Raw genomic sequence first — 27,697 nt, 5'->3', positions numbered from 1 at the left:
CCAGCCAGCTACAATACCCATCATACCTTGCGACGGTCACGTCACCAGTACGTCTAGTGTTGTGTTGTTCCTCATGTGTGATAGCGGTATCAAAGATCCTGGAAACGAACGCTTCTTCTTCCTCCGCCTGTGGTGGAATTGGGTGGGATCCGCAGGAGGAACGCAGACCGAGGCGGATTCATTGAAGATGGCAGACGAGGAGGACTCGGGGCCGGAGGCAGAGCCGGCTCCTTACTCTCCCGCGGAAACCCCTAGTTCCGCCCGGCCTCACTACGTCTCGTTCTCCGAGAGCGTCCAGCCAGCGGTGGGCATGATGAGCCAGCTACTCAGCCAGCCTTCCTCCCTCAAATTCGACAAGAACATCAAACAGGCCTTCTACAACACAGGAGCGATGATTTTCGTGGCTATCTGTTGTGGAGCGGCTGTGCTAGTCTTCTTTATCCTGGAAGCCTTTCTGAGACCACTGCTCTGGGCCGTTCTCTGCGGGACCTTCCTCCACCCATTCAAACACTCCCTAGCCCGGCTGGGACGCTCCTGGCTCAACGGCCTGCAGGACACCGGGACGCCGATACTCCTGGGGACGCTGCTGGTCCCGGTGTGGTGTTTCAACCACGGGGTGGATTTCCTGGGGGGTCTGGTGCTGGAGAGGCTCACGGTGCTGCTGGTGATCGGGGCGGGCGCGCCACTCATCTACTTCTTTTACCTGTTCTGGAGCGTCATTGGCATGCAGGTGATCATCGGGCACGTGTGTGACGTCATCGGGAGCGCGCTGGACTGCTTCCACTATGTGTGGGTGAGTGACAGGGACACTACTGACGCTGAGGGAGGAAGGCCCCCACAACAATAAGAAAGGCTTTTCCAATACTCTAGCCTACAACAGGATGGGCAGGGGATAAGACTGTAATGCAGCCCTTACATGAATCAAGTACTCAGCTAACTACATTTAGATTTCTCTCTACTCCCTCATCATCGTCTCTGTCTCTCTTTGTCTCTCTCTCTCCCTCTACTTCCTCCCTCATCTTCTCTCTCTCTCTCTCTCTCTCTTTATTCCCTTCCTCATCTTCTCTCTCTCCCTGCCCCCCCTCTCTCTACTCCCTCCATCATCTTCTCTCTCTCTCTGCCCCCCCTCTCTCTGTCCCTCTCTCTTGCTCTACCCCCCCCCCATCTTCTATCTTCCTGTCTTCCTCTCTCTAGGTGATGACAGTGGTGTTGGGGTATGTGCTGGCTGTAGCCTGCAAATGGAGCCCCGGTACAGAGAGATACCTGAGAACCATGTCTGTACCTGTCTGGACCATACTACTCTTCTACCTGGGTGAGGAGAGGGGGAGAGAGGGAGAGAGAGGAGGAGCTATGTGAGTGAGAACTATGTCTGTACCTGTCTGGACCATACTACTCTTCTACCTGGGTGAGGAGAGGGGGAGAGAGGGAGAGAGAGGAGGAGCTATGTGAGTGAGAACTATGTCTGTACCTGTCTGGACCATACTACTCTTCTACCTGGGTGAGGAGAGGGGGAGAGAGGGAGAGAGAGGAGGGGAGAGAGGAGGAGCTATGTGAGTGAGAGCCATGCCTGTACCTGTCTGGACCATACTACTCTTCTACCTGGGTGAGGAGAGGGGGAGAGAGAGGGAGAGAGGAGGAGCTATGTGAGTGAGAGCCATGCCTGCACCTGTCTGGACCATACTACTCTTCTACCTGGGTGAGGAGAGGGGGAGAAAGAGGGAGAGAGGAGGAGCTATGTGAGTGAGAGCCATGCCTGGACCTGTCTGGACAACATGTTCTATTCTTCTACCTGGATACAGACAGAGAAGAGGGAGAGGGAGTGGGAGAGGGAGTGGGAGAGGGAGTGGAGGTAACTTATGTTCCATCGTAAGATAAGGAAGTGTATAAAGGTCAAGTGTGTGGCCGTGGTCTCAGGATATTTAGTCTTTAGTATTAATCCACAGCTGGTAGTGTGCTGGGAGAGAGGGAGGGGTGTTATGAGAGCTGAAGCACTGCTAGGAAATGTTAAAAGATATTCTGATGAGCTGAAGCACTGCTAGGACAGAGGTATTTACAGGGGGGTAGTAGTACATTCTGATGAGAGCTGAAGCACTGCTAGGACAGAGGTATTTACAGGGGGGTAGTAGTACATTCTGATGAGAGCTGAAGCACTGCTAGGACAGAGGTATTTACAGGGGGGTAGTAGTACATTCTGATAAGAGCTGAGGCACTGCTAGGACAGAGGTATTTACAGGGGGGTAGTAGTACATTCTGATGAGAGCTGAAGCACTGCTAGGACAGAGGTATTTACAGGGGGGTAGTAGTACATTCTGATGAGAGCTGAGGCACTGCTAGGACAGAGGTATTTACAGGGGGGGGTAGTAGTACATTCTGATGAGAGCTGAAGCACTGCTAGGACAGAGGTATTTACAGGGGGGTAGTAGTACATTCTGATGAGAGCTGAGGCACTGCTAGGACAGAGGTATTTACAGGGGGGTAGTAGTACATTCTGATGAGAGCTGAAGCACTGCTAGAACAGAGGTATTTACAGGGGGTAGTAGTACATTCTGATGAGAGCTGAAGCACTGCTAGGACAGAGGTATTTACAGGGGGGTAGTAGTACATTCTGATGAGAGCTGAAGCACTGCTAGGACAGAGTTATTTACAGGGGGGTAGTAGTACATTCTGATGAGAGCTGAGGCACTGCTAGGACAGAGGTATTTACAGGGGGGTAGTAGTACATTCTGATGAGAGCTGAAGCACTGCTAGGACAGAGGTATTTACAGGGGGGTAGTAGTACATTCTGATGAGAGCTGAAGCACTGCTAGGACAGGTATTTACAGGGGGGTAGAAGTATACATTCTGATGAGAGCTGAGGCACTGCTAGGACAGAGGTATTTACAGGGGGGTAGTAGTACATTCTGATGAGAGCTGAAGCACTGCTAGGACAGAGGTATTTACAAGGGGGGTAGTAGTACATTCTGATGAGAGCTGAGGCACTGCTAGGACAGAGGTATTTACAGGGGGGTAGTAGTACATTCTGATGAGAGCTGAAGCACTGCTAGGACAGAGGTATTTACAGGGGGGTAGTAGTACATTCTGATGAGAGCTGAGGCACTGCTAGGACAGAGGTATTTACAGGGGGTGGTACATTCTGATGAGAGCTGAGGCACTGCTAGGACAGAGGTATTTACAGGGGGGTAGTAGTACATTCTGATGAGAGCTGAGGCACTGCTAGGACAGAGGTATTTACAGGGGGGTAGTAGTACATTCTGATGAGAGCTGAAAGCACTGCTAGGACAGAGGTATTTACAGGGGGGTAGTAGTACATTCTGATGAGAGCTGAAGCACTGCTGCTAGGACAGAGGTATTTACAGGGGGGTAGTAGTACATTCTGATGAGAGCTGAGGCACTGCTAGGACAGAGGTATTTACAGGGGGGTAGTAGTACATTCTGATGAGAGCTGAGGCACTGCTAGGACAGAGGTATTTACAGGGGGGTAGTAGTACATTCTGATGAGAGCTGAAGCACTGCTAGGACAGAGGTATTTACAGGGGGTAGTAGTACATTCTGATGAGAGCTGAAAGCACTGCTAGGACAGAGGTATTTACAGGGGGGTAGTAGTACATTCTGATGAGAGCTGAGGCACTGCTAGGACAGAGGTATTTACAGGGGGGTAGTAGTACATTCTGATGAGAGCTGAGGCACTGCTAGGACAGAGGTATTTACAGGGGGGTAGTAGTACATTCTGATGAGAGCTGAAGCACTGCTAGGACAGAGGTATTTACAGGGGGGGTAGTAGTACATTCTGATGAGAGCTGAGGCACTGCTAGGACAGGTATTTACAGGGGGGTAGTAGTACATTCTGATGAGAGCTGAGGCACTGCTAGGACAGGTATTTACAGGGGGTGGTACATTCTGATGTAGTTTCAAAAGGAGTCTACTGTTCATTAATCATCACACTGCCATACTCCCCTCTCACCATATACCACCCCCCCCCTCTCCCCCATGCCTCTCTCTCTAGTGTCTCTGACTGGCTCGTGGAGAGTTCCTGTGTTTGTAATCGTGGTCACGCTCCTCATCGTGGGCTCTCAAGAGAAACCACCTGTCCCTGGCAACTCGGGTGAGCTGTCAGGACAGGTGTTGTCGTTCGCTGCTAACACCATCTACATGGCCATCTCCTGCAGTAACCTCCACTTGGGCCCCGAGAGAGATACCAGCAGTGTCTCCGCAGGTCAGATAACACACACACACACACACACAAACGTAGGCGTTGTACTGCAGTAACTAACCATCAGCCACAAAAAGCTCTCTGTCATAATTCTATATTAATTCAGTAGATGTTGAAGGTTTGGACTGATTTAACGACCACTTTCGATCACGTTTTCAATCCAAATATACTTCATTGTCTCGACTGTCACAGGCACAACGGCTTAACACCTCTCATCTCTCCTCTCCTCACTCCTTCCTTTCCTCATCTCCCCCTCCTCTCTCTCTCTGTAGATGGGGTGGACTCTGTGGGCCCTGGCCCTTCCGGTCCCCCCTCTGTCTTCCCGTTCCCCCGTCAGGCCCGTCCTGAGCTGGGGGGTCTCTTCCAGAAGGAGAAGGGGTCCCAAAGAGCCAGTGATATCTACTTTGTCCTGCTGGCCTGGGCTTTTGTACTGGTCCAAGTCTGGCTCAATCTCTGGATGCTACAACTACTGCCTATCCCAGTGGCTGGTAATATCTGAAACACTCACACACACACACACACACACACACACACACACACACACACACACACAAATACACACGCACAAATACACACGCACACACACACACACACACACACACAAAAATGCATAACAGTGTGTGTGTGTTGCAGTGTGGGTGTTGAAGAAGCTGGTGGTACATTTTGGTCTGAAGCGGTTCGCTGAGAAGACTCTGTCGTCATGGTGGGTAGGACTGGAGAAGTTTGGCCGTGAGCGACAGGACGCCATCATGCCTGGACCAATCAAAGGACTCGTTCAGTTCCTGCTACGCGTTGACACCAAGGTAATGGCCAACCCCATAAGAGAAACAGCCACCCTGCCAACCTCCCTGAGACACACAGCCACCCTGCCAACCTCCCTGAGACACACAGCCACCCTGCCAACCTCCCTGAGACACACAGCCATCCTGTCAACCTCCCTGAGACACACAGCCACCCTGCCAACCTCCCTGAGACACACAGCCACCCTGCCAACCTCCCTGAGACACACAGCCACCCTGCCAACCTCCCTGAGACACACAGCTACCCTGCCAACCTCCCTGAGACACACAGCCACCCTGCCAACCTCCCTGAGACACACAGCCACCCTGCCAACCTCCCTGAGACACACAGCCACCCTGTATTTTTATAAACCACTTCCTGATCTATCTCTGGTCACCGCTGGAGGGTGCTGATGCATACAACACTGTAGACAAGATACAACACAATTGTTATCCACAGTGATTGTGTGATTTTGATCGGCTAGCAGCAGGGTAGTGTGCTGTCTACCCTGGGGTAACGGTTCTGGACAGTTAAGGTAAGTGTTGAAGCTGGGTGAAGAGGCAGGAGCTGGTCTTCTCTGTGATATATGAATGATCTCCTTATGGGTTAATATTATTACTGAATGATCTCCCTACAGGTTAATATTACTACTGAATGATCTCCCTACAGGTTAATATTACTACTGAATGATCTCCCTACAGGTTAATATTACTACTGAATGATCTCCCTACAGGTTAATATTACTACTGAATGATCTCCCTACAGGTTAATATTACTACTGAATGATCTCCCTACAGGTTAATATTACTACTGAATGATCTCCCTACAGGTTAATATTACTACTGAATGATCTCCCTACAGGTTAATATTACTACTGAATGATCTCCCTACAGGTTATATTACTACTGAATGATGTCACTTAATTGTTTTAACTCTTGTCTCACCCCCTCATCTCACCCCCCTCGTCTTACCCCCTTGTCTCACCCCCCTCCTCTCACCCCCTCGTCTAACCCCCCTCGTCTTCACCTCTACACCTCATTGAGGAAAGAAGAAAAAATATTGCACTCTCGCTCTCTTTTTCTCTGCACCGTTTTGTTGTTTTTTTGTATTCTGCTCAAGCACACGTTGACACATCTGGTATCCAATCAGAGCGGCATTCACTCCCTGCATCCAATCAGAAATACCCTGCATCACTTCCTGTTTTCTAAAGCCCCCCTTTACTGCCTGTATCCAATCACAATCTGTGTTGTTTGTGCTTGGGAACCATGTGATGATTGCTTCACAGGTTTGTCAAATAATAATTTCCCCAATGTCTCTTTGTCTCCTCCTGAAGCTCTGGCATTGGCTTAACAAGCAGGTAATGTTCTGGAGGAGAGCTCTGCTGAGAGAGGGAGAGAGAGAGAGAGAGAGAGAGCATGAAAGTGTGTGTCTGAAATAATGTCAAAATGAGAATGAAAGAGAGAAGAAGAGGAAGAGTGTGTATGAGTGTGAAATAGTCAGAGAACAAAAGAGAGAGAATGATAAAGGAAGGAAGAAAGAGAGTATGTGAAGCAGTGTGAGCGCCCTATAGTAGCTTGGAGTGACGCTGTAACCGTCCACTGTCATCCCTCCATCCTGTCTCCGCCCCTCGCTGACCTCACTTCCTCCCTGCTTCCTGCTTCTGTTGTGGTGAAGCTACGGTGGGGCGAGCTCATTTATTGGCTCCTCAACCTTCCTTAGTTTCTCCTCTGTGATTTGATTGGCTGGTTGGCTTATGCGCGTGTGTGAGGTGCATGGAGAGAAGAGACTGCTTTAGACCAAGCTGAGGGGAGTGCCGGGGGGGTTGGGTTGGGGGGGAAGGGCTGCCCCTACTATTACCAAGACAGGGTAGACGCCCCTGCTATTCCCTAGTTCTGGAAATGAAGAGCTGTACCATGGAGGGCATTAGCAGACCTCCTAAAGAAAGATCTGGGTGGTGTCCTGGGGGTTACATGGGTTTGGGAGGGGTGGGACTGAGCTGGTACTGGGTTGGGTTGAGTTGGAGTCTGATCCATATTGGACAGGGTGGGACATCCATATAAATGACTATTCTGTAGTGAAGGCGTTAGATTAGCATCTTTAAAGGTAGACTCAGCCTCGAGCAGCACGGCTGATATTGAGATGAGTGAGATACAAGACTTTGCTTTCACACAGTCACACAGTATCCGCGCATGTTCACAGGTTCGCTTCACACTGATAGAGCGTTCTAGCTACGGGAACAAAACAGAGGAGAAGTTGAGCCTCTCTCTCCAACGCTCTTAGTTGTTGTGGAAATTGACCCACTCGCTGGTTACTTTGTGCATCTACATCATATCGCTGAGTCTACCTTTAAAACAGCAGTTACATCAAACCAATTCTGATTCTGACTGGTCTTGAGCTGAGCTTTGCTGTAGTCTATATTTCTGTAGAGTCTATATTGTAGATTTTCTAGTTCTCTCAGCTTCTCGTTCTGTTATGTGTTGACTCAGGATGTGTTTCAATACTCTGAGGTTGCCACCATATTGCTTCATGTGCTGTCAGGTCAGTGGTCATGTTGTGTAATACCACTGGGACACTGTCTTACTAATATCTCACCATCACCTCCAGCCTCCTGATGGTAACGTTCAGCATTCTTCCTCAGTGACATCACACACTCCCAGGTCACTTAGGAAGGCGTCATAATGCTGTCATAAGGCATCATAGGGTTGTTATAAGGCAGGGGACATAGAGAAACCTAAATACTGGGGAGTGACTGTCCTTCTCTGTGGCCCTTAGAGGAACTGCCTCTTAAAAGTGACAATAAAGACGTGTAAAGAGATTGCAGACAGAGCACACGTCTCACACACAGCCCTGGGGTTTAACATGCGTGCACTCATGCATGGTGTGTGATACAGTGTGTCTGTGTACATAGGCTGTTCTCAGGATCCAAGATGGCGGCGGTAGGCTGTAGTTCAGACACAGAATGTCTGCCTTGGTCTCTGGTTTCCTAGGGGAGAAGGACACAGGTTTCTCCATGTGTCCAGTCACATCTGCGACACAACTCCTAATGGCAGATACTGACCTATGTCTCTTTTTCTCTCTGTCACCTTTCCCTTTCTTTTTTATCTCTCTCTGTCTCTCTCTCTCTCTCTCTCTCTCTCTCTCTCTCTCTCTCTCTCTCTCTCTCTCTCTGTAGATGGTCATATGGTTAGAGCGCTCCCTGGATAAACTCATCAGTATCTTCATCATCTTCCTGCTGGTGACAGGAACTCTGCTCATGGGTCTCCTGCTCACTGCTATGGTGCGGTACTGTGTGTTCCTCAGAGCTTACCATAGTTTGATTTCCTCCTCTTCCACTGTACATACTGTAGCTAATTGAGATATAGGCTATTTTCAGCATAACCTCACTCTCTCTCTCTCTCTGTAGGTTCATCATGAGAGTGTTCATATCATAGAGGTCACCAGTAACCTTATCAATGAGACTGTGTCCAGCCATCCAGAATGGGCCAAGTAAGAGACACACGCACGCACGCACGCACACACACACACACACACACACACACACACACCTTGTACACTTGGCTGTCCATCAATATTGATGAGGACATTACTCCCAATTGTCACAGAGGTGTGATTACTGTGTGGGGTTGTGGTTGTGCCAGTGGCTGTGCAGGCCAAAGCCAGACCTGCATGGTTTGCCACAGGAGGAGTGTGTTGCCCCTGCTGCTGGGGTTCGTATGCAGGCCGTTGGATTCTCCTCTGTGATTATGTCCTGGAGGTGTGGAACACCAGGTATGTCGGTTGCTAGCCAGGTTCTCCAAATTAGACATTGCCAAGGTACAGTATGTGAAGTGGGGGGGGGGGGTGTTGACCATTGATGTGGAAGGTGAGCTCTTGCTGGGGGTGAGTTGTGTTGACCATTGATGTGGAAGGTGAGCTCTTGCTGGGGGTGAGTTGTTGACCATTGATGTGGAAGGTGAGCTCTTCTTGCTGGGGGGTGAGGTGTTGATGTGGGAGGTGAGCTCTTGCTGGGGGGTGAGGTGTTGATGTGGGAGGTGAGCTCTTCTTGCTGGGTGGTGAGTTGTTGATGTGGAAGGTGAGCTCTTCTTGCTGGGTGGTGAGTTGTTGATGTGGAAGGTGAGCTCTTCTTGCTGGGTGGTGAGTTGTTGATGTGGAAGGCAGTGTTTTCCATTAGCGTCGGCAGTCAGCTAATCAGCCAGCTACATTTTCCACTTCATATTAACTAGGCTACTTTCCTTCTTCTAGCGATCTATTTATAGGACAGGCGCCGGTCAGTCACAAAGTGAGTGATAACAGGGAAATTCAGCAGAGAGGAAGAGGCAAAGTGAGAGGTTTCATGCTCGCCAAAATCTGTCCAATGCGTTTCTATGTTCTTATTTTGGACCTAAGCTTGTCACCTGCCTTCCCATCTTCGGGACAACGACTCCCATTGTTTGGGCAGAGACATGAGCATCTCGTCATTATATACAGATCTGTGGTTAGAGTCAAATGATTTTACACTGAGGGAGAGAGCATGATGCCTGTGAATTTGCACCGCCCATGTAATGTAACGATGAGGTGAAATTTACGACTTTGCCGAATGATTCTTTTCTGACACATTCATGTATTTTCTTTGGTGTGTTTCACATAGGCAGCCACGCGGAGTGGTGGCGCATAGTAGGCTATTTACTTAGGCAGCCACGCGGAGTGGTGGCGCATAGTAGGCTATTTACTTAGGCAGCCACGCGGAGTGGTGGCGCATAGTAGGCTATTTACTTAGGCAGCCACGCGGAGTGGTGGCGCATAGTAGGCTATTTACTTAGGCAGCCACGCGGAGTGGTGGCGCATAGTAGGCTATTTACTTAGGCAGCCACGCGGAGTGGTGGCGCATAGTAGGCTATTTACTTAGGCAGCCACGCGGAGTGGTGGCGCATAGTAGGCTATTTAGGCAGCCACGCTGGTGGCGCATTAGGCTATTTACTTAGGCAGCCACGCGGAGTGGTGGCGCATAGTAGGCTATTTACTTAGGCAGCCACGCGGAGTGGTGGCGCATAGTAGTGGTGGCGCATAGTAGGCTATTTACTTAGGCAGCCACGCGGAGTGGTGGCGCATAGTAGGCTATTTACTTAGGCAGCCACGCGGAGTGGTGGCGCATAGTAGGCTATTTACTTAGGCAGCCACGCGGAGTGGTGGCGCATAGTAGGCTATTTACTTAGGCAGCCACGCAGAGTGGTGGCGCATAGTAGGCTATTTACTTAGGCAGCCACGCGGAGTGGTGGCGCATAGTAGGCTATTTACTTAGGCAGACACGCGGAGTGGTGGCGCATAGTAGGCTATTTACTTAGGCAGCCACGCGGGGTGGTGGCGCATAGTAGGCTATTTACTTAGGCAGCCACGCGGAGTGGTGGCGCATAGTAGGCTATTTACTTAGGCAGCCACGCGGAGTGGTGGCGCATAGTAGGCTATTTACTTAGGCAGCCACGCGGAGTGGTGGCGCATAGTAGGCTATTTACTTAGGCAGCCACGCGGAGTGGTGGCGCATAGTAGGGTGGCTATTTATTTAGGCAGCCACGCGGAGTGGTGGCGCATAGTAGGCTATTTACTTAGGCAGCCACGCGGAGTGGTGGCGCATAGTAGGCTATTTACTTAGGCAGCCAGTGGTGGCGCATAGTAGGCTATTTACTTAGGCAGCCACGGTGGCGCATAGTGGAGTGGTGGCTATTTACTTAGGCAGCCACGCGGAGTGGTGGCGCATAGTAGGCTATTTACTTAGGCAGCCACGCGGAGTGGTGGCGCATTTACTTAGGCAGCCACGCGGAGTGGTGGCGCATAGTAGGCTATTTACTTAGGCAGCCACGCGGAGTGGTGGCGCATAGTAGGCTATTTACTTAGGCAGCCACGCGCATAGGAGTGGTGGCGCATAGTAGGCTATTTACTTAGGCAGCCACGCAGGAGTGGTGGCGCATAGTAGGCTATTTACTTAGGCAGCCACGCGGAGTGGTGGCGCATAGTAGGCTATTTACTTAGGCAGCCACGCGGAGTGGTGGCGCATAGTAGGCTATTTACTTAGGCAGCCACGCGGAGTGGTGGCGCATAGTAGGCTATTTACTTAGGCAGCCACGCGGAGTGGTGGCGCATAGTGGTGGCGCAGGCTATTTACTTAGGCAGACACGCGGAGTGGTGGCGCATAGTAGGCTATTTACTTAGGCAGCCACGCGGAGTGGTGGCGCATAGTAGGCTATTTACTTAGGCAGCCACGCGGAGTGGTGGCGCATAGTAGGCTATTTACTTAGGCAGCCACGCGGAGTGGTGGCGCATAGTAGGCTATTTACTTAGGCATGGTGGCGCATAGTAGGCTTTAGGCAGCCACGCGGAGTGGTGGCGCATAGTAGGGAGTGGTGGCGCATAGTAGGCTATTTACTTAGGCAGCCACGCGGAGTGGTGGCGCATAGTAGGCTATTTACTTAGGCAGCCACGCGGAGTGGTGGCGCATAGTAGGCTTATTTACTTAGGGCAGCCACGCGGAGTGGTGGCGCATAGTAGGCTATTTACTTAGGCAGCCACGCGGAGTGGTGGCGCATAGTAGGCTATTTACTTAGGCAGCCACGCGGAGTGGTGGCGCATAGTAGGCTATTTACTTAGGCAGCCACGCGGAGTGGTGGCGCATAGTAGGCTATTTACTTAGGCAGCCACGCGGAGTGGTGGCGCATAGTAGGCTATTTACTTAGGCAGCCACGCGGAGTGGTGGCGCATAGTAGGCTATTTACTTAGGCAGCCACGCGGAGTGGTGGCGCATAGTAGGCTATTTACTTAGGCAGCCACGCGGAGTGGTGGCGCATAGTAGGCTATTTACTTAGGCAGCCACGCGGAGTGGTGGCGCATAGTAGGCTATTTACTTAGGCAGCCACGCGGAGTGGTGGCGCATAGTAGGCTATTTACTTAGGCAGCCACGCGGAGTGGTGGCGCAGTGGTGGCAGCATAGTGGTGGGTAGGCTATTTACTTAGGCAGCCACGCGGAGTGGTGGCGCATAGTAGGCTATTTACTTAGGCAGCCACGCGGAGTGGTGGCGCATAGTAGGCTATTTACTTAGGCAGCCACGCGGAGTGGTGGCGCATAGTAGGCTATTTACTTAGGCAGCCACGCGGAGTGGTGGCGCATAGTAGGCTATTTACTTAGGCAGCCACGCGGAGTGGTGGCGCATAGTAGGCTTAGGCAGCCACGTAGGCTATTTACTTAGGCAGCCACGCGGAGTGGTGGCGCATAGTAGGCTATTTACTTAGGCAGCCACGCGGAGTGGTGGCGCATAGTAGGCTATTTACTTAGGCAGCCACGCGGAGTGGTGGCGCATAGTAGGCTATTTACTTAGGCAGCCACGCGGAGTGGTGGCGCATAGTAGGCTATTTACTTAGGCAGCCACGCGGAGTGGTGGCGCATTTTTACTTAGGCAGCCACGCGGAGTGGTGGCGCATAGTAGGCTATTTACTTAGGCAGCCACGCGGAGTGGTGGCGCATAGTAGGCTATTTACTTAGGCAGCCACGCGGAGTGGTGGCGGCATTTACTTAGGCAGCCACGCGGAGTGGTGGCGCATAGTAGGCTATTTACTTAGGCAGCCACGCGGAGTGGTGGCGCATAGTAGGCTATTTACTTAGGCAGCCACGCGGAGTGGTGGCGCATAGTAGGCTATTTACTTAGGCAGCCACGCGGAGTGGTGGCGCATAGTAGGCTATTTACTTAGGCAGCCACACGCGGCAGCCACGGTGGTGGCGCATAGTAGGCTATTTACTTAGGCAGCCACGCGGAGTGGTGGCGCATAGTAGGCTATTTACTTAGGCAGCCACGCGGAGTGGTGGCGCATAGTAGGCTATTTACTTAGGCAGCCACGCGGAGTGGTGGCGCATATTTACTTAGGCAGGCTGGTGGCGCATTTATTTACTTAGGCAGCCACGCAGGAGTGGTGGCGCATAGTAGGCTATTTACTTAGGCAGCCACGCGGAGTGGTGGCGCATAGTAGGCTATTTACTTAGGCAGCCACGCGGAGTGGTGGCGCATAGTAGGCTATTTACTTAGGCAGCCACGCGGAGTGGTGGCGCATAGTAGGCTATTTACTTAGGCAGCCACGCGAGTGGTGGCGCATAGTAGGCTTTTACTTAGGCAGCCACGCGGAGTGGTGGCGCATAGTAGGCTATTTACTTAGGCAGCCACGCGGAGTGGTGGCGCATAGTAGGCTATTTACTTAGGCAGCCACGCGGAGTGGTGGCGCATAGTAGGCTATTTACTTAGGCAGCCACGCGGAGTGGTGGCGCATAGTAGGCTATTTACTTAGGCAGCCACGCGGAGTGGTGGCGCATAGTAGGCTATTTACTTAGGCAGCCACGCGGATTTACTATTTACTTAGGCAGCCACGCGGAGTGGTGGCGCATAGTAGGCTATTTACTTAGGCAGCCACGCGGAGTGGTGGCGCATAGTAGGCTATTTACTTAGGCAGCCACGCGGAGTGGTGGCGCATAGTAGGCTATTTATTTACTTAGGCAGCCACGCGGAGTGGTGGCGCATAGTAGGCTATTTACTTAGGCAGCCACGCGGAGTGGTGGCGCATAGTAGGCTATTTACTTAGGCAGCCACGCGGAGTGGTGGCGCATAGTAGGCTATTTACTTAGGCAGCCACGCGGAGTGGTGGCGCATAGTAGGCTATTTACTTAGGCAGCCACGCGGAGTGGTGGCGCATAGTAGGCTATTTACTTAGGCAGCCACGCGGAGTGGTGGCGCATAGTAGGCTATTTACTTAGGCAGCCACGCTGGTGGCGCATAGTAGGCTATTTACTTAGGCAGCCACGCGGAGTGGTGGCGCATAGTAGGCTATTTACTTAGGCAGCCACGCGGAGTGGTGGCGCATAGTAGGCTATTTACTTAGGCAGCCACGCGGAGTGGTGGCGCATAGTAGGCTATTTACTTAGGCAGCCACGCGGAGTGGTGGCGCATAGTAGGCTATTTACTTAGGCAGCCACGCGGAGTGGTGGCGCATAGTAGGCTATTTACTTAGGCAGCCACGCGGAGTGGTGGCGCATAGTAGGCTATTTACTTAGGCAGCCACGCGGAGTGGTGGCGCATAGTAGGCTATTTACTTAGGCAGCACGCGGAGTGGTGGCGCATAGTAGGCTATTTACTTAGGCAGCCACGCGGAGTGGTGGCGCATAGTAGGCTATTTACTTAGGCAGCCACGCGGAGTGGTGGCGCATAGTAGGCTATTTACTTAGGCAGCCACGCGGAGTGGTGGCGCATAGTAGGCTATTTACTTAGGCAGCCACGCGGAGTGGTGGCGCATAGTAGGCTATTTACTTAGGCAGCCACGCGGAGTGGTGGCGCATAGTAGGCTATTTACTTAGGCAGCCACGCGGAGTGGTGGCGCATAGTAGGCTATTTACTTAGGCAGCCACGCGGATAGTGGTGGCAGCACGCGGAGTGGTGGCGCATATTTTTACTTAGGCAGCCACGCGGAGTGGTGGCGCATAGTAGGCTATTTACTTAGGCAGCCACGCGGAGTGGTGGCGCATAGTAGGCTATTTACTTAGGCAGCCACGCGGAGTGGTGGCGCATAGTAGGCTACTTTACTTAGGCAGCCACGCGGAGTGGTGGCGCATAGTAGGCTATTTACTTAGGCAGCCACGCGGAGTGGTGGCGCATAGTAGGCTATTTACTTAGGCAGCCACGCGGAGTGGTGGCGCATAGTAGGCTATTTACTTAGGCAGCCACGCGGAGTGGTGGCGCATAGTAGGCTATTTACTTAGGCAGCCACGCGAGTGGTGGCGCATAGTAGGCTATTTACTTAGGCAGCCACGGAGTGGTGGCGCATAGTAGGCTATTTACTTAGGCAGCCACGCGGAGTGGTGGCGCATAGTAGGCTATTTACTTAGGCAGCCACGCGGAGTGGTGGCGCATAGTAGGCTATTTACTTAGGCAGCCACGCGGAGTGGTGGCGCATAGTAGGCTATTTACTTAGGCAGCCACGCGGAGTGGTGGCGCATAGTAGGCTATTTACTTAGGCAGCCACGCGGGTGGCGCAGTGGTGGCGCATAGTAGGCTATTTACTTAGGCAGCCACGCGGAGTGGTGGCGCATAGTAGGCTATTTACTTAGGCAGCAGACACGCGGAGTGGTGGCGCATAGTAGGCTATTTACTTAGGCAGCCACGCGGAGTGGTGGCGCAGCCACGCGGAGTAGTAGGCTATTTACTTAGGCAGCCACGCGGAGTGGTGGCGCATAGTAGGCTATTTACTTAGGCAGCCACGCGGAGTGGTGGCGCATAGTAGGCTATTTACTTAGGCAGCCAGGAGTGGTGGCTATTTTTACTTAGGCAGCCACGCGGAGTGGTGGCGCATAGTAGGCTATTTACTTAGGCAGCCACGCGGGTGTGGTGGCGCATAGTAGGCTATTTACTTAGGCAGCCACGCGGAGTGGTGGCGCATAGTAGGCTATTTACTTAGGCAGCCACGCGGAGTGGTGGCGCATAGTAGGCTATTTACTTAGGCAGCCACGGTGGAGTGGTGGCGCATAGTAGGCTATTTACTTAGGCAGCCACGCGGAGTGGTGGCGCATAGTGGCTATTTACTTAGGCAGCCACGTAGGCGCATAGTAGGCTTTTACTTAGGCAGCCACGCGGAGTGGTGGCGCATAGTAGGCTATTTACTTAGGCAGCCACGCGGAGTGGTGGCGCATAGTAGGCTATTTACTTAGGCAGCCACGCGGAGTGGTGGCGCATAGTAGGCTATTTACTTAGGCAGCCACGCGGAGTGGTGGCGCATAGTAGGCTATTTACTTAGGCAGCCACGCGGAGTGGTGGCGCATAGTAGGCTATTTACTTAGGCAGCCACGCGGAGTGGTGGCGCATAGTAGGCTATTTACTTAGGCAGCCACGCGGAGTGGTGGCGCATAGTAGGCTATTTACTTAGGCAGCCACGCGGAGTGGTGGCGCATAGTAGGCTATTTACTTAGGCAGCCACGCGGAGTGGTGGCGCATAGTAGGCTATTTACTTAGGCAGCCACGCGGAGTGGTGGCGCATAGTGGTGGCGCATAGTAGCTATTTACTTAGGCAGCCACGCGGAGTGGTGGCGCATAGTAGGCTATTTACTTAGGCAGCCACGCGGAGTGGTGGCGCATAGTAGGCTATTTACTTAGGCAGCCACGCGGAGTGGTGGCGCATAGTAGGCTATTTACTTAGGCAGCCACGCGGAGTGGTGGCGCATAGTAGGCTATTTACTTAGGCAGCCACGCGGAGTGGTGGCGCATAGTAGGCTATTTACTTAGGCAGCCACGCGGGAGTGGTGGCGCATAGGCAGCAGCCACGCGGAGTGGTGGCGCATAGTAGGCTATTTACTTAGGCAGCCACGCGGAGTGGTGGCGCATAGTAGGCTATTTACTTAGGCAGCCACGCGGAGTGGTGGCGCATAGTAGGCTATTTACTTAGGCAGCCACGCGGAGTGGTGGCGCATAGTAGGCTATTTACAGCCACGCGGGAGTTAGGCAGCCACGTGGTGGCGCATAGTAGGCTATTTACGGCAGTGGTGGTGGCGCATAGTAGGCTATTTACTTAGGCAGCCACGCGGAGTGGTGGCGCATAGTAGTGGTGGTGGCGCATAGTAGGCTATTTACTTAGGCAGCCACGCGGAGTGGTGGCGCATATTTACTTAGGCAGCCACGCGGGAGGCAGGCAGCCACGCGGAGTGGTGGCGCATAGTAGGCTATTTACTTAGGCAGCCACGCGGAGTGGTGGCGCATAGTAGGCTATTTACTTAGGCAGCCACGCGGAGTGGTGGCGCATAGTAGGCTATTTACTTAGGCAGCCACGCGGAGTGGTGGCGCATAGTAGGCTATTTACTTAGGCAGCCACGCGGAGTGGTGGCGCATAGTAGGCTATTTACTTAGGCAGCCACGCGGAGTGGTGGCGCATAGTAGGCTATTTACTTAGGCATGGTGGCGCATAGTAGGCTATTTACTTAGGCAGCCACGCGGAGTGGTGGCGCATAGTAGGCTATTTACTTAGGCAGCCACGCGGAGTGGTGGCGCATAGTAGGCTATTTACTTAGGCAGCCACGCGGAGTGGTGGCGCATAGTAGGCTATTTACTTAGGCAGCCACGCGGAGTGGTGGCGCATAGTAGGCTATTTACTTAGGCAGCCACGCGGAGTGGTGGCGCATAGTAGGCTATTTACTTAGGCAGCCACGCGGAGTGGTGGCGCATAGTAGGCTATTTACTTAGGCAGCCACGCCTTAGGCAGCCACGCGGAGTGGTGGCGCATAGTAGGCTATTTACTTAGGCAGCCACGCGGAGTGGTGGCGCATAGTAGGCTATTTACTTAGGCAGCCACGCGGAGTGGTGGCGCATAGTAGGCTATTTACTTAGGCAGCCACGCGGAGTGGTGGCGCATAGTAGGCTATTTACTTAGGCAGCCACGCGGAGTGGTGGCGCATAGTAGGCTATTTACTTAGGCAGCCACGCGGAGTGGTGGCGCATAGTAGGCTATTTACTTAGGCAGCCACGCGGAGTGGTGGCGCATAGTAGGCTATTTACTTAGGCAGCCACGCGGAGTGGTGGCGCATAGTAGGCTATTTACTTAGGCAGCCACGCGGAGTGGTGGCGCATAGTAGGCTATTTACTTAGGCAGCCACGCGGAGTGGTGGCGCATAGTAGGCTGGCAGCCACGCGGAGTGGTGGCGCATAGTAGGCTATTTTTACTTAGGCAGCCACGCGGAGTGGTGGCGCATAGTAGGCTATTTACTTAGGCAGCCACGCGGAGTGGTGGCGCATAGTAGGCTATTTACTTAGGCAGCCACGCGGAGTGGTGGCGCATAGTAGGCTATTTACTTAGGCAGCCACGCGGAGTGGTGGCGCATAGTAGGCTATTTACTTAGGCAGCCACGCGGGTGGTGGCGTGGTGGCGCATGGTGGCGCATAGGGCTATTTACTTAGGCAGCCACGCGGAGTGGTGGCGCATAGTAGGCTATTTACTTAGGCAGCCACGCGGAGTGGTGGCGCATAGTAGGCTATTTACTTAGGCAGCCACGCGGAGTGGTGGCGCATAGTAGGCTATTTACTTAGGCAGCCACGCGGAGTGGTGGCGCATAGTAGGCTATTTACTTAGGCAGCCACGCGGAGTGGTGGCGCATAGTAGGCTATTTACTTAGGCAGCCACGCCACGCGAGTGGTGGCGCATAGTAGGCTATTTACTTAGGCAGCCACGCGGAGTGGTGGCGCATAGTAGGGCTATTTACTTAGGCAGCCACGCGGAGTGGTGGCGCATAGTAGGCTATTTACTTAGGCAGCCACGCGGAGTGGTGGCGCATAGTGGCTATTTACTTAGGCAGCCACGCGGAGTGGTGGCGCATAGTAGGCTATTTACTTAGGCAGCCACGCGGTAGTGGTGGCGCATAGTAGGCTATTTACTTAGGCAGCCACGCGGAGTGGTGGCGCATAGTAGGCTATTTACTTAGGCAGCCACGCGGAGTGGTGGCGCATAGTAGGCTATTTACTTAGGCAGCCACGCGGAGTGGTGGCGCATAGTAGGCTATTTACTTAGGCAGCCACGCGGAGTGGTGGCGCATAGTAGGCTATTTACTTAGGCAGCCACGCGGAGTGGTGGCGCATAGTAGGCTATTTACTTAGGCAGCCACGCGGAGTGGTGGCGCATAGTAGGCTATTTACTTAGGCAGCCACGCGGAGTGGTGGCGCATAGTAGGCTATTTACTTAGGCAGCCACGCGGAGTGGTGGCAGGCAGCACGCGTAGGCTAGGCAGCCACGGTGGCAGCACGCGGGAGTAGTAGGCTATTTACTTAGGCAGCCACGCGGAGTGGTGGCGCATAGTAGGCTATTTACTTAGGCAGCCACGCGAGTGGTGGCGCATAGTAGGCTTAGGCAGCCACGCGGAGTGGTGGCGCATAGTAGGCTATTTACTTAGGCAGCCACGCGGAGTGGTGGCGCATAGTAGGCTATTTACTTAGGCAGCCACGCGGAGTGGTGGCGCATAGTAGGCTATTTACTTAGGCAGCCACGCGGAGTGGTGGCGCATAGTAGGCTATTTACTTTACTTAGGCAGCCACGCGGAGTGGTGGCGCATAGTAGGCTATTTACTTAGGCAGCCACGCGGAGTGGTGGCGCATAGTAGGCTATTTACTTAGGCAGCCACGCGGAGTGGTGGCGCATAGTAGGCTATTTAGGCTTAGGCAGCCACGGCAGCCACGGAGTGGTGGCGCATAGTAGGCTATTTACTTAGGCAGCCACGCGGAGTGGTGGCGCATAGTAGGCTATTTACTTAGGCAGCCACGCGGAGTGGTGGCGCATAGTAGGCTATTTACTTAGGCAGCCACGCGGAGTGGTGGCGCTATTTACTTAGGCAGACACGAGTGGTGGCGCATAGTAGGCTATTTACTTAGGCAGCCACGCGGAGTGGTGGCGCATAGTAGGCTATTTACTTAGGCAGCCACGCGGAGTGGTGGCGCATAGTAGGCTATTTACTTAGGCAGCCACGCGGAGTGGTGGCGCATAGTAGGCTATTTACTTAGGCAGCCACGCTAGGCTTTTACTTAGGCAGCCACGCGGAGTGGTGGCGCATAGTAGGCTATTTACTTAGGCAGCCACGCGGAGTGGTGGCGCATAGTAGGCTATTTACTTAGGCAGCCACGCGGAGTGGTGGCGCATAGTAGGCTATTTACTTAGGCAGCCACGCGGAGTGGTGGCGCATAGTAGGCTATTTACTTAGGCAGCCACGCGGAGTGGTGGCGCATAGTAGGCTATTTACTTAGGCAGCCACGCGGAGTGGTGGCGCATAGTAGGCTATTTACTTAGGCAGCCACGCGGAGTGGTGGCGCATAGTAGGCTATTTACTTAGGCAGCCACGCGGAGTGGTGGCGCATAGTAGGCTATTTACTTAGGCAGCCACGCGGAGTGGTGGCGCATAGTAGGCTATTTACTTAGGCAGCCACGCGGAGTGGTGGCGCATAGTAGGCTATTTACTTAGGCAGCCACGCGGAGTGGTGGCGCATAGTAGGCTATTTACTTAGGCAGCCACGCGGAGTGGTGGCGCATAGTAGGCTATTTACTTAGGCAGCCACGCGGAGTGGTGGCGCATAGTAGGCTATTTACTTAGGCAGCCACGCGGAGTGGTGGCGCATAGTAGGCTATTTACTTGGCCACGCGGGCGCATAGTAGGCTATTTACTTAGGCAGCCACGCGGAGTGGTGGCGCATAGTAGGCTATTTACTTAGGCAGCCACGCGGAGTGGTGGCGCATAGTAGGCTATTTACTTAGGCAGCCACGCGGAGTGGTGGCGCATAGTAGGCTATTTACTTAGGCAGCCACGCGGAGTGGTGGCGCATAGTAGGCTATTTACTTAGGCAGCCACGCGGAGTGGTGGCGCATAGTAGGCTATTTACTTAGGCAGCCGATAGTGGGCACTAGATCTGCACGACTGTCTGATTGATTTGCATTCCCAGTAATACATACACTGGTTTCCCCCGTGGACTGGCTCGCACATAAAACGTCCTTCATTCAGGCTGAAAAGTTGTAATTTCCCTCCTTCTCTTTCTTTAATAGTCCTAATAAACTCATTTTTTCCCATCACCATTGGCTGAACGCGCTGTGCAACATCGCTGGCTACTTTTCCTGGCTGGTTACTTTTTCTATTTGGCGGCTACTATGTACTTGTGGAAAACACTGGGAAGGTGGGCTGTTCTTGCTGGGGGGTGAGTTGTTGACCAATGATGTGTGTCTTGCTGAGACTGATGGAGTTGTAGACGGAGGAGACAGGCTCAGTGAATGCTGCATGGATTCTGGTGAGTGGGAGAGGAGATATTGCTGTGCAAAGATGTGTTGAGTTGAGGTCTTACTGGTGGCTTGGAGGCATTGGAGGTTGAATAGATTGTCATCCAGCCAGAACTGCTTTATTTACCCAACATTCATCTCTTCATGGTACAGACGGCTCAAAGGCACTCAACTCTGACAGAGCGGTGGAATAGGCCTGGGGGTTAACTAGGTGAGCAGTGGACTGGGCCTGGGGTTAACTAGGTGAGCAGTGGACTGGGCCTGGGGGTTAACTAGGTGAGCAGTGGACTGGGCCTGGGGTTAACTAGGTGAGCAGTGGACTGGGCCTGGGGTTAACTAGGTGAGCAGTGGACTGGGCCTGGGGGTTAACTAGGTGAGCAGTGGACTGGGCTTGGGGGTTAACTAGGTGAGCAGTGGACTGGGCCTGGGGGTTAACTAGGTGAGCAGTGGACTGGGCCTGGGGGTTAACTAGGTGAGCAGTGGACTGGGCCTGGGGGTTAACTAGGTGAGCAGTGGACTGGGCCTGGGGGTTAACTAGGTGAGCAGTGGACTGGGCCTGGGGGTTAACTAGGTGAGCAGTGGACTGGGCTTGGGGGTTAACTAGGTGAGCAGTGGACTGGGCCTGGGGGTTAACTAGGTGAGCAGTGGACTGGGCCTCTCATAGACATCACACCACCCTGTGGTGATAACCCCCTGATCCTCATAGACATCACACCACCCTGTGGTGATAACCCCCTGGCTCCTCATAGACATCACACCACCCTGTGGTGATAACCCCCTGATCCTCATAGACATCACACCACCCTGTGGTGATAACCCCCTGGCTCCTCATAGACATCACACCACCCTGTGGTGATAACCCCCTGGCTCCTCATTGACATCACACCACCCTGTGGTGATAACCCCCTGGCTCCTCATAGACATCACACCACCCTGTGGTGATAACCCCTGGCTCCTCATAGACATCACACCACCCTGTGGTGATAACCCCTGCCCTCATAGACATCACACCACCCTGTGGTGATAACCCCCTGGCTCCTCATTGACATCACACCACCCTGTGGTGATAACCCCCTGGCTCCTCATAGACATCACACCACCCTGTGGTGATAACCCCCTGATCCTCATAGACATCACACCACCCTGTGGTGATAACCCCCTGGCTCCTCATAGACATCACACCACCCTGTGGTGATAACCCCCTGGCTCCTCATTGACATCACACCACCCTGTGGTGATAACCCCCTGGCTCCTCATAGACATCACACCACCCTGTGGTGATAACCCCTGGCTCCTCATAGACATCACACCACCCTGTGGTGATAACCCCCTGCCCCTCATAGACATCACACCACCCTGTGGTGATAACCCCCTGGCTCCTCATTGACATCACACCACCCTGTGGTGATAACCCCCTGGCTCCTCATAGACATCACACCACCCTGTGGTGATAACCCCCTGGCTCCTCATAGACATCACACCACCCTGTGGTGATAACCCCCTGGCTCCTCATAGACATCACACCACCCTGTGGTGATAACCCCTGGCTCCTCATAGACATCACACCACCCTGTGGTGATAACCCCCTGCCCCTCATAGACATCACACCACCCTGTGGTGATAACCCACTGGCTCCTCATAGACATCAATCAACAGCTGAACAGGGTGCTTTATTGGTAAATCAGTCCCTGACTCTTTCTCTCTCCTCCAGTTGGCTCCCTGAGGCACAGGTCATCCAGAAAGCTATGAACTCAGCTGCCACTAACGTCTACCAGCACGGTCGAGAATGGATAACATTCAAGGTAAGAGAGACAACAGGAGAGAGATGGAAAGAGAGGGAGGGGGGTGGAGACACACTGGTAAAATCACTGATTGTGTGTGTGTAGCTCCATAAGATGCTTGGTGAAAAGGGGAACCACACAGCTGTCATAGAGAAGCAGGTTCTGGAACTGTGGGACAGACTGTACCACTCCTGGTTTGTCAAGGTAACGCAGGGGGGTGGCCTGGTCCATCAGACCATAGTATAGGGGGGTTCACATGGTCACATCTTCATGTTTGACTTGAGAATATATAGACTGAAACACTGATTACCCCTTATAAACACAGACCAGAACTACACTATACATTCATGCATGTCTCACTCTTCCAACACCGCCTGCCCGCGTGTGTGTGTGCGCGTGTGTCTGTGTGCGCTCGTGCGTGTGTGTGTCTGTGTGCTTACATGTATGTCTGTGTGTGTGTCTATGTGTGTGTCTGTGTGCTTATGTGTATGTCTGTGTGTGTGTCTATGTGTCTGTGTGTGTGTCTGTGTGCTTACGTGTATGTCTGTGTGCTTGTGTGTGTCTGTGTGCTTACGTGTATGTCTGTGTGCTTGTGTGTATGTCTGTGTGTGTATGTCTGTGTGTCTGTGTGCTTACGTGTATGTCTGTGTGCTTGTGTGTATGTCTGTGTGTCTGTGTGCTTACGTGTATGTCTGTGTGCTTGTGTGTATGTCTGTGTGTGTGTGTCTGTGTGTATGTCTGTGTGCTTACGTGTATGTCTGTGTGCTTGTGTGTATGTCTGTGTGTGTGTGTGTCTGTGTGCTTACATGTATGTCTGTGTGTCTGTGTGCTTGTGTGTATTTCTGTGTGTGTATGTCTGTGTGTCTGTGTGCTTACGTGTATGTCTGTGTGCTTGTGTGTATGTCTGTGCGTGTGTCTGTGTGTATGTCTGTATGGTGTTTCTGTCTCAGAATGTAACCCATACAGGAGGGCGTAACCGTAGTGGTGGTCAGAAGCTTGTCCAGAGACAGAACAGCTGGCTGGGAGAGATCTTAGACTGGCAGGACATCGCCTCCTTCGCTCAGGAGAACATAGAAACACTGCTCTCTGTGAGTACACGTGTGTGTGTGTAACGTGTGTAACGTGTGTGTGTGTGTGTAACATGTGTGTGTGTAACGTGTGTAACGTGTGTGTGTGTAACGTGTGTGTGTGTGTAACATGTGTATTCTCTGTTATAGATAGTGGAGTCTCTGTGGGTGGTGATGAGTCGGAACGTTGGGCTGCTGATCTCCACAACGACCACACTCCTCACTGTCCTCTTCCACAGCGGCACAGCTCTACTCAACTTCGCCCTCAGCCTGGTAACACGCACACACACACATAGCTCTCTCTGTGTGCCTCCTCCTTCATACCTTAATATTTACACTGTTGAGTGTGTGTCCGTGTGTGTGTGTGTCCTTTTGTGTGTTTATGTGTAGGTGATATTCCTGACGACGTTGTTCTACCTGCTGAGTTCCAGTGGAGAGTACTATGAGCCTGTCAAATGGGTGATCAGCCTCACTCCTCTGTCCCAGCCCGGACCATCCTCTAACATCATAGGACAGTCTGTAGAGGAGGCTATCAGGTACACACACACAGCACACACATAAACACACACACACGCATGGTCTTGTACAGCTAACCTTGTGGGGACACACAATTCAGTCCCATTCTAAATCCTATTTTCCTTAACCCCTAACCCGTACACTTACACTAACCGTAACTATAACCCTCAAATTAAACCAAAAACCTAACCTGAACGCTAAACCTAGCTCTTAAACCTAACTCTAGCTCCTAACCCTAGCTCTTAAACCTAAACCTAGCTCTTAAACCTAACCCTAGCTCCTAAACCTAACCCTAGCTCTTAAACCTAACCCTAGGCCCTAAACCTAACCCTAGCTCTTAAACCTAACCCTAGCTCCTAAACCTAACCATAGCTCTTAAACCTAACCCTAGCTCCTAAACCTAACCCTAACTCTTAAACCTAACCTTAGCTCCTAAACCTAACCCTAGCTCCAAAACCTAACCCTAGCTCTTAAACCTAACCTTAGCTCTTAAACCTAAACCTAGCTCCTAAACCTAACCCTAGCTCTTAAACCTAACCCTAGCTCCTAAACCTAACCCTAGCTCTTAAACCTAACCCTAGCTCTTAAACCTAACCCTAGCTCCTAAACCTAACCCTAGCTCCTAAACCTAACCCTAGCTCCTAAACCTAACCTTAGCTCCTAAACCTAACCTTAGCTCCTAAACCTATCCCTAGCTCTTAAACCTAACCCTAGCTCCTAAACCTAACCCTAGCTCCTAAACCTAACCCTAGCTCCTAAACCTAACCCTAGCTCCTAAACCTAACCTTAGCTCCTAAACCTAACCTTAGCTCCTAAACCTAAACTTCTGGTCCCCACAAGAATATTTAAACACATCCACACACACACTGCACACATTTGACATGTTAAAACATATGTTTGTTTAATTGTGTGTGTTTTAGAGGGGTGTTTGATGCCTCTCTGAAGATGGCAGGGTTCTATGGTCTCTACACCTGGCTGACACACACCATCTTCGGCATCCACATCGTCTTCATCCCCTCTGGTGAGTGTGTTCAAAACTGACTGATCAAATAGAACATCTTAACTTGCTGATGTTTGACTGACTAGACTGGAGACGAGGAAAACCCTCCTTGTGTCCAAACTATTAGATGAATAACTTGTATAACAGGACTGTTCTATTCCAGTCTTCTGTCTTACTATTGTCAAACATGTTCCATGTGTCCTCTTCCCTCGCCCCCTTCAGCCCTGGCAGCTATCCTGGGTGCAGTGCCGTTCCTGGGGACGTACTGGGCCGCGCTGCCCGCTGTGTGTGACCTGTGGCTGGCCCAGGGAGAGGGGGTCAAAGCCTTGCTACTGCTACTCTGCCATCTGCTGCCCACCTACTTCGTAGACACAGCCATCTACTCCGATATATCAGGGTACGAGTGTGTGTGTGTGTGTGTGTGTGTGTGTGTGTGTGTGTGTGTGAGAGAGAGTGTGTACGTGTTTGTGCGTATTCACTGTTTATGAGATCAGTGTGTAAGAGAGAGAAATCTAATCTGTTATGATATTAAAGTAAGTGTGTGTTGATGTCTGTTCCCCCCCCCCACAGTGGTGGCCACCCGTATCTGACTGGTCTAGCAGTGGCAGGAGGAGCATACTATCTGGGTCTGGAGGGGGCGATCATCGGTCCTATCCTGCTCTGTATCCTGGTGGTAGCCTCCAACATCTACAGTGCCATGCTGATGAGCCCCAACTCTGCCCAGCCCACCCCTGTACAGTCTACCTGGCCACAACACCCTGCCAGGTCCTTCATGGACACCACTCCCTCGGTGCTGAAGAGGGTGAGCGAGTGAGAGGTGGAGTGTCTCCTGGTTTCTCATTGGCTGGGTGCTTGTCCCTTGGCTTCTTATAGGCTGATTACCTGGGAGAAGCACCCTTTCCTCCCTTGTGCTCCTCCTGAGCTCTACGGGATCTCCCAGGCGGAGTGGCAGGGTGTGAGGGGAGGTTACCCACGATGCCATCAGCCTGATGAAGCTACTTTTCAGACCATGGAGTCGAGACCCTCCCCTCCCCCAACACATATGAGACCATAGAAAAGATTTACATTACAAATCAAATAAATGGTCCACAATATGTAAACTGGGCACATCATATTTAATACTGAATGTTTAATCATCTCGCTGAATGCGGTGCCTCTTTCAGTGTTCCACACATTCATCAATGGGAAAGTTTATTGTGCTGCAATAAGGGATGGGATATGTGGATTTTAGAACATGGGTCTCTTCTATCCATTCTATGTACACATATAAGACCCCCCAGTACCAAATCTACAGACCTGCCTAAGGTGGGATGTATCTTTCTCTCCCCCAATTCTTTCTGCCCCCTCTACCTGGCACTTTTGTGAAGGTTAAAGTTCAGAATGGGTCACACGCTGCAACCGAGCAATGGAGCACTGAGTCAATGAACTAACCCTGGTCCTGGAGAGCTACTGGATGGGCAGGGTTTAGTTCCAGCCCAGCATTAACACATCTGATTCCAGTAATGAAGGATTTAATAAGGGAACTAAAGCCTGTACACACTGGTGCCCTCCAGATGCCACCAATATTAACACTTAGCGCTTTTGGTTTTTATCATCTTTACTGTTATCATTAATATAATACTGTTTTATTATCTCTATGGTTACGTGTTGTATTGTCATGCTTGGGAGTTCTGTTGGCGTGGCGATGAGCACTTCCTGTGCTGAGAGGTGGAACTTCCTGTGTTGATGTTTTACATTTAAAAACAGATTAGTTTTCAGCTCAAGTTTATGTTTTGCTCTCTAACACATGCGCGCCTGCACACACACACACACACACACACACACACACACACACACACACACACACACAGGTTGATGTCAGTGCTGCTGTAAGGTGAATGTAATCTAAAGGGTTGTAGTTGTTACATGTCATGGTAATACGGTAGTGGGTCCTGGCCTGTACTAACTACATCCTATTATAATCTATCACATACATACCCCAGATTACACACACACACACACACACACCCACTCACTCCACATTAATGGGAGAAGGATGAACTTTCACATTATAAATGTAACTGTTTACACCAGGTGAACGATGTACAGGTATGTATTCTGATTGAGACTCTGTATGTGAAGCACGACATCATCTTATGTGGCCAAAGCGTTAGCTGTCTGAGGTTATCCTGAGACGGTTGGCTCACTTCCCTCACCTCACACTGACGTCACCTGACCCTGGAACATACCGTTGCTGTGTTTTCTACTGGAAATGCACTGAGACAATAAACATGACTGTTTGAACTAAGATGGTGTCCTCCTGGTGTTGCTCAACAATAACAACTCCTTCATTTTCAGACTGATCATCACATACATTTTTTTATATTTTCCCTCAACGATCAATCGTTAACCAAACTGATTTGAGCATTACAGGCTAACACTTGATATTGAAGTCATTGTCTAAACAAGTTACAGAGCACGACAGAGAGGGAATGGGGACATGTTCCCACTCTGCAGAGTACACTGGAACTGATCCCTAGAGAGTTACAGAGCACGACAGAGAGGGGATGGGGAC

General features: G+C 51.8%; 1 protein-coding gene across 2 annotated transcripts; it reads left to right on the top strand.

Moving 5' to 3' along the window:
• Window positions 1–5: 5 nt before the first annotated feature.
• tmem245 (transmembrane protein 245) lies at window positions 6–27,430 on the top strand. 2 transcript variants are annotated; one of them, XM_065027695.1, is made up of 16 exons: window positions 12–793; window positions 1,195–1,312; window positions 4,004–4,213; window positions 4,483–4,698; window positions 4,844–5,013; window positions 6,324–6,347; window positions 8,163–8,267; window positions 8,394–8,476; window positions 22,491–22,581; window positions 22,666–22,764; window positions 23,511–23,648; window positions 23,778–23,900; window positions 24,018–24,163; window positions 25,064–25,164; window positions 25,366–25,540; window positions 25,714–27,430. In XM_065027695.1, the coding sequence occupies exons 1-16, from the start codon at window positions 74–76 to the stop codon at window positions 25,955–25,957; spliced, it is 2,763 nt and encodes a 920-aa protein (XP_064883767.1). In that variant the 5' UTR covers window positions 12–73; the 3' UTR covers window positions 25,958–27,430. The 2 variants fall into 2 exon arrangements, with proteins under 2 accessions (XP_064883766.1, XP_064883767.1); XM_065027694.1 differs by lacking the exon at window positions 6,324–6,347 and having other exon boundaries at window positions 6–793.
• The last annotated feature ends 267 nt before the right edge of the window (window positions 27,431–27,697 follow it).

This window comes from Oncorhynchus nerka, linkage group LG14 (genome assembly GCF_034236695.1).
Source record: "Oncorhynchus nerka isolate Pitt River linkage group LG14, Oner_Uvic_2.0, whole genome shotgun sequence".
NCBI lineage: Eukaryota > Metazoa > Chordata > Actinopteri > Salmoniformes > Salmonidae > Oncorhynchus > Oncorhynchus nerka.
Note: the sequence above shows the minus strand (reverse complement) of the source record. Positions and strands in the feature narration are given on the sequence as shown.